General features: G+C 39.8%; 1 protein-coding gene and 2 long non-coding RNA genes across 3 annotated transcripts in view; 2 read left to right on the top strand and 1 right to left on the bottom strand.

The window, feature by feature from the left end:
* The window catches only part of LOC106937428 (uncharacterized), an 18,114-nt gene extending 16,486 nt beyond the window's left edge, over positions 1–1,628 (bottom strand). The window contains exon 1 of the long non-coding RNA XR_001422394.1: positions 1,614–1,628. This is a non-coding gene — a long non-coding RNA (uncharacterized LOC106937428). The remainder of the gene's footprint in view (positions 1–1,613) is intronic.
* The window catches only part of LOC106937429 (uncharacterized), a 19,087-nt gene extending 12,833 nt beyond the window's left edge, over positions 1–6,254 (top strand). Inside the window, exons 2-3 of the long non-coding RNA XR_001422395.1 lie at positions 4,011–4,014; positions 6,243–6,254. This is a non-coding gene — a long non-coding RNA (uncharacterized LOC106937429). The remainder of the gene's footprint in view (positions 1–4,010; positions 4,015–6,242) is intronic.
* A 422-nt stretch (positions 6,255–6,676) lies between these two features.
* The window catches only part of LOC106937430 (neurotensin receptor type 1), a 50,096-nt gene continuing 43,364 nt past the window's right edge, over positions 6,677–13,408 (top strand). The window contains exon 1 of the mRNA XM_015018945.1: positions 6,677–7,500. Coding sequence (XP_014874431.1) covers positions 6,832–7,500 — 669 coding nt within the window. The 5' untranslated portion in view covers positions 6,677–6,831. The remainder of the gene's footprint in view (positions 7,501–13,408) is intronic.

Here is a 13,408-nt window from a genome sequence, read left to right as displayed (position 1 = left end):
TTTTTTTTTTTTTTTGGCCTCATCAAACTAGATGTATTTCGCAAAACTGCAATGGAAACAGTGTTTTCATATCACACAAGTCACAAGATCAACAGGTGGATGTTACTACTGGCAAAAACCACAAAAAAGATGACAGGAAGTGGTATGAGGATGACGGCTTGTTTTTGTTATTTTCAATGTGCAGCTGGCTCCACCAGCGCTCTCAAAGCATCGCACAGTTCATTGAAAGTTGTGTGTCATTCGAATCCATAGCTCTTCTGTAAAATCACAACAATTTCTGTAAAACGCATCTCATGTATATATCACTGCCATGATGACTCATGGTGTGAACAAGCTTATTCATGTGTGATTTCAATTTAATGTCTTATTTATTGGAAACACAATTGTGAAATTGTGGTTTTTTTTTCAGCTTTAGTGGAAAATAGATTTGTGTACATTAGTGATGGAAATGCAACTAGTGCCACCAACTGCACCACTTTGAAACCTATCAATAGCATTGATTGTAAAAATTATTACTCTGCTTCCCCTTTTACTTTTTTGCTGAATAATAAATGAAGACTTCACTTTAAAGTCTATAATATCATGGAATTTATTAATGTGGATGTGCCAATGTTTGCATCCACATGTAAACATGGGTACAAGCTAAATTAGCTCTACCAAGCTAATTTAGCTCTTCAACCAAAATCAGTTTATAAAACCTTTCCAATGATGTTAACAGTTAACCTCTCTGTCTGTCAACTCAAATTAGTTTATGTTGTGTTCCCTTTTCTCCAACCAAGCCGGTTCAATCGAGATCCTAAGCTGGTACTACCCATATATTCATCAGTTGTGCCAGTGGGAACAGCTACACCTGGCAGATTCAAGGTGGCAATAGCTTTGTTTTCATACCTTTAAACTCCAAACTCTAGATAAAGGTGTAATTGTGAATATGTAGCAGGTAACACTGGAGGTATCATGAAATATTTTCCCCAAAAAGTATTTAGGTTTCATGTTAAGCTGGACTTTCGCAGCACAACAGACACGACAACACGATTTTGTTGACTAAGTATCTTTCTGAGAACAGAGACATCATGCGCAGGCTTCAGTAAACAACAGGAAGGAGCTCTTCACATGCTCTCAGCAGAGAAGTCTTAATCTAAGAGTGAAAACTTCAAAGAATAGAAAGACTTCAAAGTAAGATATGTGATTTGTTTTCTGCTGCAGATGTCCAGCCAGCAGAGCAATCTTTTAACGTTGACGGAAAAGATGAATCTCCCTGATATGTGGGAGATACTTTACTTCTTGGCATGAGACACACAAGTTATCAGCTGCAGCAATACTGAAATCATTCGCAATAAATGCATTTCATAAACTCCACCACAAACAAGCGACAGAAAGCAGGGATGTTGGTGACAGATGAAAGAGAGAGAAAGCCAACGGTTCCTATGTAGTAGCTTAGGTGTTAAATGGCACAAGTGAACCTGGGTGGGCAAAAAATGATGCATTTCTTTATATACAACATTGGAATTATATGCTTGTTTAGAAAACTGTCTTATTCTGCTGTTCTGTACTGCTGAATTTCTCCAATTTGATAGAAATGGCAAGGGTGAAACAGAGGACTAAACAGGACAGACAAACTCTGGAAATCCAGTTTCTGCATTTCAGCTATGCAGCTTTGTGCTACAACTGCAACACTATTTTGAGTGTCATTGCCAATTTTTGCTATCAAGCAGATAACATGTAGTGACAGCAACTGCATCAGAGTTTGAATACGCATTCACTTCTCCTCAAACGAACTGGACTTTCTAGACAAATGTCCTAGAGTTCAATTAAAGCAGACTAAACAGGCCTGATGCGGATGCACACTAAGGCTTGGTTCAGATGAAGTGAACTTTGTTGTAGTTTGAATGCATATGAGGATGCCAAGTGGAACGGAGACCGCTCCAAAATCAGGAAGCAGGCCAAAGGGCCCAGCATGTTCAGTCCACGTCCTTGGACATTTGCCCCTCAAAACTATTGTTCCTGCTCTGACTGATAAACCAGATTCTGATTCTGAGAATCAATTTCGACAGTTTGGCTTGACTATGCAGAGCTGTTCAAGTGCAGGGCATTCTGGGAAAATACAACCAAAACAAACACGTTTGTCTACCACTAGTTGGAGAAATGACTTGTGCTGAGCCCGTTGTTGAAGAGTGTTTGGCACATTTGCCAAAGACAAAAGAGAAATTCTACAACCACTAAAGTCTGATGTCACTGTGAAGAAGGAAGTTGTGCTCAAAAATTTTCCTGTTGTTTCCTTCAGTGGCTCTTGGTGCAGCGCCACCACAGGTGAGGAGGTAAATAGGTTGCTCAGAGGGTTTGGTTTGTTTGACACATTTCAGTGTAAAAGCGAACTTCAGCAGCTGAAACTGTAGCAAACGTTGCAATTTTGGTCCCCAGACCGAACCGAGTCTATCAAACCGAGGTTTGAAAAAGCCCTAACTTAGATTACAATTATAGCAAACATTAGCTGAGAGATTATTTCAGGTACTTACCTCGGTTTACTAGACTAATTTTAGCCCTTCTTATAAAAATCAAAGTGATATTTTGTTCTCTTTGGCTTCATAGCAGCAGCTCTATCTGCAGTACAACTGGTACTCTGAGCTTCCTGATTTCCTCCAAACAGTCTCATCCCTTTGTTAGTCTCAGTCACATGGTTTTGGTGTCTCCACAAAGCTTCACAATATTTTCCTCTGTATGTCTGAACCCAGGGGCGTGCAAAGAGAACAGCAGGTGCCCAGTCCTGAGGGGATTCTGTGTTCAGCCTTAGACAACAACTGTGATGGAAACGTGTGTTAGTGAGGAAGATCAACATGTAGTTGCGCAGTGTGGTACAAAAGCAGAAGCCCAGTGAGATCAGCTTGCCAATAAGGAGACAGTATTGAATCCTGAGCTGAAACCTACAAACCATATTTTGATCTCACACTTGTTTTTTTTTGTTTTTTTTTTACTTGATCGGCAACAGCAAAGCAGAAAGCAAAGCAACGATTTCCAGCCTCTACCACCCTTTTCTTCTGTTACTATTGAAATGCAACTCAACTGTCTGGATTAGGACCTCAACAATTCGCCAGATCAGATTGTCATTCACCAATTGCTGGTGTCCATCCTGTTTGAGGGCAATCAAAGTGGAAGTAGTTTTCTCAAATGAAACAGAATTTTTCTTGCCTACAGATGGCTACAAATCATATTAGTGGGCCATGTTTGACAGTGACTGCCAATAAAGCATTCCAATATTTCCCCACAGAAACACACAAGGACTGTTACTTATTTATTGCAGCCAATTTCAGCTTCATGCGTCATGGCGGCTTAAGCCGTTTTAGCCTCTCCTATAGCAATTTTGTGGAGATGCGAAGCAAGATAAAAAAAAGAAATTTGTAAATCTAAAGTTGCTCAATTTTTACATTACTTACCAGTTTTTCAAACTAAATGTGTCATGAATAATTATCTAGTTATGACTAGATGCCCTCAGTCATGACTCATTGAGGGTGTCTCAGTCATGAGCCTGTCTAAATCAGGCTCATGGGCAGAACTACCCATAATGCTCTTTGGTGATTATTGGATTCTGACAGAACATCCAAAAGCAGCAGTGTATCAGTGTTTTATCTTCCTCTCTGAATAATCAAAAATATTAGTTCTTGTGCCAATTTCCCCAACATTTGCATAAGGCAGAGGTCACCAGACTTTAGACTAGCTCACTGTTGCTTCCTGCTGTTCTGTGCATAATGAATACCAACAGATATCATCTCCTCTGATTCAATTATAAACATTTCCATTTAAAAATCAACAGAGTAAAGGCTGGCAATTAAACCAATTTAGGATCTGATAAGAGTTTGCCTCTTTAAATGCCACAGTTGCATGACTTTTTTTTTTTTTTTTCCATCTACTCTTGATTAGAAATACTCCCAGTGGTGCACAACGTTACATTCTGAGATGAAATTTGCCTCATTTTTGTGTAAAACGCTAAGCCTGGTATTTCGGTAAGTTCGATCAAGAGTAGTTCCTATGCAAAAATGTTTTGTTTCGGATGTAAGTTGTGGGCAGCATAATTGTTTTTGCACAAAGGTATGCAATTATATGTGTATACTTAAAAACCTAAGTCCGTTCCATTGTCTAGCGCATGCTGTGTAATTGACGTCCCCAGAGCTCATACACAACAGGCAGCTTTGGTCCCCACATCTTTTTTAAATGCCACAGTTTGTTGTTTCTAAAGAGAGATGCATACAAAAATTTCCTGTAGCACTAGCTGAGTGCTTCCTTTTGTTTTTATTCTCAATCAATGCTGAAACACAAAATATTACTAAGTCTCCAGCATAACAGAGGAAAGTTGCTTTATATATATATATATATATATATATATATATATATCTTAAGTCTTTAGAGGTGTCTTGAAAAGTCACAAAATATAACGATAAAGTTTATAAGTGCCTCTTTCCTCCAGCCGCTCTTAGCCCTCCCGCTCATCCCCAAACTTGGCCGTGCCTCTCCACCTCTTGATTCCACCCAGTTTGTTGGAAATTTTCAAAATTTGGGTTTACGCTTTCACAGGGGAATAAGTTTAGACAATACAGAAACTGTCTGCTCTGATGACTATTCCCTCAGATGAGCAGGTTAAACTCTCGGAGATGCTCCAGCAGCAGCACAGCCTGACCTATACTTTCTGATTATCATTTTCAGCTGACTTCATATTCAACTCATACGTATTTGTTCACAAAGGGCATCTGTAGACTGAGGTTACAACAAAAACTTTCTCTTGTCCTGATGCAGCAGCAGATTGTCCACATTACACCCTTCATCTCAGTAAACACACATTAAAATGGGAGTGTAATACAAGTAACACAAACGCATCACACGCTCAAAAAGACTTTACGCTTCAATAAATGTGATTTATTGTGTGTGTATTACCACCCACACCACCATACACTGCAAGGCAAGGAATAGCCTTGAAGGAATAACCTTTTCCCCAGCAGCCTCAGAAAAAAATGAGATGTACATAAAATTTCAATTTGATATAAAGTAATAATTTTTCACTTTGCATTTGCAATGTTTCCTCATAGACAGTTATATAAATAAAAATTAAAACAGAATTCCTCAACTCCATTAAATAAAAAATAAAAAAACCTTTCATCTCATCTCATACCCCAGCAGTCATTCTTTAAAATCCACATTGTTTTTAACCTTGCACTGAAATGGTGCATTAACACATTGCGCGGAGCAACCTTTTCTAAGCTTTTAAATTTCATTTTCGACCAAACATACTTTATTTTTTCTTCTGCTGGAATAATTTTCATTTAGGGAGAATGAAAGGACCTTGAACAACTGTGAAGATGTGAGACAAAAATGTCTACTAATCTTCAACCACAAAATGTCCCAGGTGTTTTTCAGCATCATGTGTATTTGTGTTTCCCAGTGACAAACAGAAGCTCTCATAGACAGACTTCTTATGTATCAGTTTGAAAAATATCAGCGGCCGAGAATCCCTCGAAAGACGTTACCTGCAGCACCCAAACAGGTGCCTTACCGTGGCTGAGAACCATTTGTGTGTGGATGCAATAAACGTGATTAAGTGTGTGCTCAGAGGCGAGGGTCCTGCCCAGGAAAAGAAATGAAGTTATCCACAGTGTGGGAAGAGCTGTAGACACACCGCCGGCTGCTAAAGAGCGGGGAAGAAACAACCTGTTTTCTGTTAGGTTTGTTGGCAGTAAAGAGGCAGAGCTGCTTTGCAACACTGGTTTGAACGGTGCTGGCTATTGCCAAGTAACCATTAGAGAAACATTTCCTCTCTTCCCGTCCAGCGATAATATCTTTGCACGCTGTGAGTGGATCATTAGCAAAGGAGTCCCAGCCATGAATGAAGTCCTGAGCGCATTGTGATGCATTGAGGTGAGCTCTACGGTTGTCATCTGACATTATTTCTCTGCATTCCTGTGACAGAGGAAAAGAGGAATACCCTACAAAAACCCTTCTTAATTAAAATGCTTCTGCATTATTAAATTAAATCCTTTTGGATGAGAAGAGAAAGATCTTAAAGGGTAAATTTCTTCAAATGCATGGGATTGTTATCTGCTTCTTCATAATCTAATGCTGGGTTGAAAAGAAAACTCAATCAAGTTTTTTTTTTTTTTTTTTAATTGGTGGGACTATTTAATCAAGTTAATTGCAGGCACTGTAATTAATTAACTGAAATCACATTTTTAATCAAAAGCCATTGATGAATGAATGAGGAGACATTTTAATTTCCAAAATCCCTTTGCTGCTAAATGAGCTCAACTAAGACATGTGTTGTTTTTAATCTGTCATCTAGATTACTCAAATAATGGTGTTCATATTTTGAATCTATGTAATTAATTAATTGAAAGTAGGGCATCAAAGACCCTGAGTGATTTTTTTTAATCCTGTTGTCCCACATTTAAAAAATTAACAATAAAAATCTGCAGCATCCACTTTAAAGCTCAATATTTATTTCTTTACTTACCAGCGTAAAGAAACTGAATATTTTCTTCATTAGTATTTAGCCCCCCTAACCCCCCAAAAAGTCACCCCCTTTGGCCACCTCTTGTTAAAAAGTCTAGTTCCGCCACTGTTAGCAACTTTCCAAAATGTATTGATAATCTGCCCCTTCACAGATGAAACTCTCACTAAATGTCCACGCGTCATCAAAGCAGCGCCAATAGCGAGCGCGCCTCCCTGCTGTGCCAAATATAAAAGCAGCTGCGCTCCGACTTCCACGCATCGGTTTGGCTTTCCTCAAGCAGCGGCAGCTCACGGATCAGCGCACAGATCGTGATCCTTGCATGCTTCATATTTAAAAGCAGAATGGATTTAAACTTCACGCTCTCGGAGCGCAACCTGGCCGGCTTTGGCGCGCTGGCGCAGCGGCTGTTTGGGAACAAGTCGCTGTCTCCCGTTGGGAACGACACGGGCGCTCCCAGACCGGAGGAAGAAGACCTCGAGGTGAACACCGACATCTACTCCAAGGTGATAGTCACCATCATCTACGTGGCTCTGTTCGCCGTCGGCTCTCTGGGGAACTCCATCACCCTGTACACCCTGCTGACCAAAAAGAGCCTGCAGAACCTCCAGAGCACCGTACACTACCACCTGGCCAGCCTGGCCGTGTCGGACCTGCTCATCCTCGTCCTCTCTATGCCCATCGAGCTCTACAATTTCATCTGGTTCCACCACCCGTGGGTGTTCGGGGACGCCGTGTGCAGGGGCTACTACTTCCTGCGGGACAGCTGCTCCTACGCCACCGCGCTCAACATCGCCAGCCTGAGCGTGGAGCGCTACATGGCCATCTGCCACCCGTTCAAAGCGAAGAGCATCATGTCCCGGAGCCGCACTAAGAAGCTTATCAGCGCCATGTGGATCGCGTCCTTCGCGCTCGCCACTCCGATGCTCTTCATCATGGGCCAAATGACCCGCAACGGGGAGAAGATCTGCACCACCATCGTCTCCGCTGTCACCATGAAGACCGTGCTGCAGGTGGGTGGAGATGGTGTGTGTGTGCGCGCCTGTGTGTGTGTGCTTCCAGCTGCTGGGTGAGAGGGGCTTTTGCGCTTCCGTCTCAGCTTCTGGTCTTTGCGCAGCGAGAAGTATGGAGCCTGAGATATTCACTGCAAATATTTACACATCAGAACTTATAGAATAACCAACTGTGAAAGGACGGAGTGTGTGTTGTGAGAGACGGAGGAATGCGATGATGAAATTTGTGGTTAAACTGTGGAGTGAAGGCTTTACGCACGGCTGTGTCCGATTCCAGTTTGCGATCTGATGTGTGCGGACACAAGACTGCACAGGAATTTACAATGTTATGTAATATGGGTCTATTTTGTTAAAATCTGACATTAACTGTACCATAAATCAGCATTGTTTCAAACTTCATCAACATAAAAAAAACATGAATTTTCTTTTTTCATCTAAAGTGAATAAAAGGATTTAAGGTTAAATCCATCTTTGCTGAGGTGTGATCAAGCTATTTTGTTCGCTTCTAATTAAGGTTGGGCGATAAGGAGTTAAAATTTATTTGTATTTGTTGTAATGATAAAAAGGTATTTAAAACAATGTTCTCTTTGTATACAATATTCTATTGCTTTGCTAAAACAGGCTTCTTCAGGACACCGGTTGCATAAGAAAATCTGAATTTAAGCATCAAGCTTCACGAGCAGAAATTGGCTTTTTGATTAATTATTGGTTTAGAGTTACAGCCTGCGGGTGTTTATTATAATCTTTAAATAAGTCACTTAAGAAATCCTTAATTAATGTTAAAAATAACATATTTAGGGCTGGAGATCTGAAAACCTTTTCTTTTGTAATTTAATTGTTATTTTGTAATTAGCATTCTTAATGCCATGATGAATGGATATCAATGTACATTTTGTCTCTTCTTGATGTAATGAAGCGATATTTTCAACCAGATGGCAAGAGTGTAAACCTCCCATGAGAGGAGTGAGAATTTCTCTAAGAACACAGATGACTGCGTGTCCTGTACATGGAATGGTGGGAATTTTCAAATGACTTATACAATATGAAATTTTAAATTTTAAAATTAAATTAGGAATGCTGCAAACAACAAATAATAACCAAGTTGTTTTGACCAAACAAACAGGTTTGCTCACACATTAGTACACTAAGATCTAAGATATAAGGAGTTTGTAAAGATATCTCAAATTTACTATGTTTTATAAAATCCATTCTTCTTATAAAGAACTCCACTTTAAAAATTTAGGAGGCTTCACTGACCTTTGGGTGGCTTCAGAAGCCACCGAGCTACAGATGTGGCACATAATGAGTTTTTGATTCATGTCTGTCTTCAGCTCTCCTTCTCTTGGTCTAACATTTTTGTCTGTTAAATGCTGCAGCTGCTTCTCCTCCTATCCTCTTTCCTCTTCCTACCATCTTTACATTGCACTGATTTAAAGGCAAGAGATAGTAAATCCTCAATCTACTGTGGTGCTAAGACGTTCAGTAGTTTATAAATTAACAACAGTATTTTAAAATCTATTCTTTGAACTACAGGAGCCAGTGGAGGGACTTTAAAACTGGTGTTATGTGCTCTATCTTCCTGGTTTTAGTCAGAACATCAGCAGCAGCGTTCTGGATCAGCTGCAGCTGGAGGATTGATTTGTGGGACAGACCTATGAAGACGCTGTTGCAGTAATCAATGTGACTAAAGATAAATGCATGGATGAGTTTCTCTAGATCTCACTGAGACATAATTCCTCTAATCCTGGAGATGTTTTTCAGGTGACAGAAGGCCGACTTTGTAACTGTCTTTATATGACTCTGAAGGTTCAGGTCAGAGTCCATCACTACACTCAGATTTCAGGGCTGATCGCTAGTTTCAAGTTGTAATAACCAACTTTTGGTTGTTCTAACCCAAATGTCCGTCACACTGTAATGGAGTCTTTCCGCTGCTTTTGTATCTCTTTGATGTCTTATTTTGTCATTGATGGTGTAAGATTAGCTGAGAAACACTGAATTTTGCTTCGCTAGATTAAAAATTGCCGAGATGACTAGATAAAGTTCTGCCACAGTTTTTTGGGGTTTTTTTGCTGCTCTGTGCCAACTTGCTGTTTGCCTCATCTCCTCATTCCCTCTATCTTGTCTTTGTTCTTCTCCTTCTACTCACCATGCCATCATAATTATCACCAACTGGAGCTGCAGCGTTGCTGAAAGATTGTATTCTAGGTTGCTTTGATTAAATTCAAACATAGAAAAGGCACAAGCATATATTTTCGCTTCACAGATGAAAATCTCTTCCAAAATATTCATTCTACAGAAGAATCAGTGACCAAGACAACCAATACCTTGCACAGAATTTTGTAAGAGCTCATGCGTTTCTGATGTTTGCATGCACTGAGAGGTTGTGCCTGATGGTTTTAGCACCAGAGGCCCTACGCATTTAGCCTCTTTCCACAACAAACAGTAACTTTGAGCGGCGAGACAGTACATGTGTGCCTCACTAGGCTTGTAGATGCTTGGAAAGACAAAGTGCAGAGGGGAGGGAGGAAGATGGAGGATGGTCCTTTGTGGATTAATAGGAGCACAGAGTGAACTCTGCTCAGGGTGATAGTCCAGCCTTCTTGAATTCTTTCTCTGCTTAATCTGCACCGTAAATGGCAAAAATAAATAATGCAGCGGATCGAGAATTCCCTCTGAAAACCAGACTCATGGCTGGCAGACATGCAACACTTGGAAGATGACTATTTTAGTTAAAAACAAAATCCTGACGTTTCCAGAGTTGGCATTTATTAATTATGGAAAAGATAAATATCTATTTGGAATGAACTGCAGTGGGCACATTTCTTGCTTTGTTTGTCTTAGTTTTGTGTAAAATCTCACACAAACATTCATCATTGAATACACAAGGAATCATTTTCATACATAAAATATGTTGGTTTAAAGGGACACTATTATGAAATTTCCAGGCACATTTTGCCTTTTTGTAAAATTAACAAATAACTATTTTATCTACAGTTGTTACAAAAATGCTGTATAAATCAAATATGACATAGAATACTGACTTTGTAATTTAACACCTTTAAATTGGGTCTCCGTCTCTTTAAAATCTCCTGCTGTCTCTGAAACTCTGCCTTCAGGAAGTCATCTTAACATGGCTCCTCTATTAACCCTTTAACAATATTTTTACCAGCTTTGCACTGAGAAGTAGCTCTCATGAATTCGGCAGATGCACGTTTGCACAAGTAATTTGCTGATTGCCGCTGACTAGTCTGAAGGAGCTGAACGGGGGAGGATTGCTCTGGGAAGCTTGGAAACTGGGATCTTGAGGAAGACGGAGCTAGATCCACCTAAGTGTTTTTAAACAGCTGAATGGTTGCCATAGAAATTAAAGGATTTCTCAACATGCACAAAAGAAGCAAGCCAAAACTCCAGGTATGTTTTTGATGAAGTAATAATATTATAACATATTGTAGAGCTCAATAGGGACATGAAATGCGCCTTTAAATTTATGCAATTAAATGTCAGTTAAATAACATTTCAATCAAATATCGTAACAGTGTAACAAAAGGAATGGTAGAAAAACAAAAAAAAGAATCAAAAGACTTTTTTAACAGAAAATGTTGGAGAAATGCTGCCACCATTACAATTGATTAAGTATCGATGCAGAATAATTAAGAAACAAAATCAGCTGTAAAGCAGTGGGAGGACACTAAAAGACAAGTTCTGTAAAATAACACAGCATGTGCAGCTGATATAGTCTGATAACAGAGGCTGGTAGAAGTCAATTTAACTCACACTTTAACACTTCCTGTCTTGCCTGCTGTGGCTGCCTCTTCCAGTAGATGGCACTTGAAGTTACCTGCATATAAAAAGTTGCATCACAGTTCCTAATATGATGAGAATGTGAATCTAGGAAAGGATATGAATATGACATTTTTCTTTTCATTTTTGCTCAGCATCTGCATCCACTGCATGCATGTTGCTTCTTTTTTATTCGTCTCTTTCTGACCTGACAGTCCATGTCCGTCTACTCTAATCTGTAAAGTACTGCATGTGATTCTGTGTTTAAAATAACAGACACTGTGACACTCTCATCCTGAGTTGTTCCTGCACTCCTGTCATCTGTTGTGGATCAGCTAAATTCAACCTAAATAAAACGATACGTCTGACAGTTATTATTATGCTTTGGTTTTATACTAAAGCTAAAAGGGGCAAAATAAGAGATAAATAAGCAATGCGTCTCAGCTGTGGTTAATTACTATAATTTTAAGCTTTGACCAGGCGTCACGGTTGTATGTTAAGTGCCATTTTCACAACAGCCCACCATGAATATTTGACAGAGACAGACACAAGCAACAGTTATAAAACAAGAATAAAGAGATTAGGCACACACTCCAAAGACACACACACACATGCACACGCACACACACACCTCCTTGTATTTTCATCAAAATGATGACTTTGTGTTGACTTCAGTTTATTTTATTAACTCCATTTATGCCCAACCCAGACAGTTTCCCCTAACCCTGATCATTTGTTCCTAACATTAAAAGGACTGCATTCTGCAAAATTGATTTTTTTGAGCTCTTACATCATGTTATAATATTATTCCCTCATCAAAAATAGTCCTGGAGTGTTGTTTTGATTCTCATCATGCATGTTTAAGAAATCATTTGATGTCCCTTGGCAACCATTCAGCTGTTTAAAACGTCTGGTTGGACCTAATGCCACCTTCAAGGCACAGCTCTGTGTCCACGCTTCTGACCTTCTACCTCACAGAACAGCCCTCCCCCACTCAGATCCTTCAGACTAGCCAGAAGCAATTAGCAAACATGTGGTGGAACTGTGCTTCTGATGAGCTCATGATAGAGCTACTTCTCAGTGCAATGCTGGTAAAAATGTTGTTAAAGGGTTAATAGAGGAGCGATTAACCCTTTAGGTTAATCCTTCCTGAAGGTGGAGTTTCAGAAAGAGCAGGAGTTTTTAAAGAGACAGAGAGCCAATTCCAAGGCATTAAATTACAAAGTCAAATCTCTTTTATGTCACATTTGATATGTGCAGCATTTTTACCACAACAGAAGTAGGGGTGCACTGATTGCAGTTTTCTGTCCAATCTTTAAAAAGCCTGTCCTGCCAATTCCAATTTCTGCCGGTACCATTTTTATTTATTTATTTTGTCTTAAATGTCACCGAGTTAGCAACAGTGGGGAGACTATTGCTAACTGCTAATATGCAGACATTATCTGGTGGTTGGGTCTATCAGTCATATCTGTCTCACGGGAGAGCAGAAGAGAACAGTGGGGGATTTTTAAACTTTTGCTGATGTAGATACATTTAGGAATTAGCTTCACGGGTAAGTATCGGCCGCTCACCGATCTCACAAAGGAGGAAATTGGTGCAGATAAATCGGCTGACCGATAAACCAGTGCACAGAAGGTAACATAGTTCCTTGATTACGCTATAAAATTATTCCATATGCCCCTTTAGCCAAAATATAATTCACACCATATCAGTACACCTAACTAGTAGAGTGCAGCAGGACTGTGAAAAAAAGCGAGAACCAGGAACAGGTCCTTACATTCCACAAATAACCTCCCCTTGTGGGTAAAAGTGCTCTTCTTTAAGTAGTAAATACAAGTACACACACACAAACACGCGCACACACACACACACACACACACACACACACATGCACACGCACGCACACACACACACATTTATCATCATTATCATGCAGTCAGTCAGTGGAACGCTGACTGGATGTGATGATTTCTGTCCCTGCCTGGCCAGTTAATACCTGCTGCTAATATATAAATCCTTCCTACGTCTGTTCCAGATAATTAGATGTGTTATTAATTCATGAAATACCAGTGCAGTTTAATGTGGATTCACCACGTTGCCTCATACTGATCTGCTTGTCCCCTCTCAG

Source organism: Poecilia latipinna, unplaced genomic scaffold (genome assembly GCF_001443285.1).
Source record: "Poecilia latipinna isolate Pla-1442-1.1 unplaced genomic scaffold, P_latipinna-1.0 Scaffold2344, whole genome shotgun sequence".
Taxonomy (NCBI): domain Eukaryota; kingdom Metazoa; phylum Chordata; class Actinopteri; order Cyprinodontiformes; family Poeciliidae; genus Poecilia; species Poecilia latipinna.
Note: the sequence above shows the minus strand (reverse complement) of the source record. Positions and strands in the feature narration are given on the sequence as shown.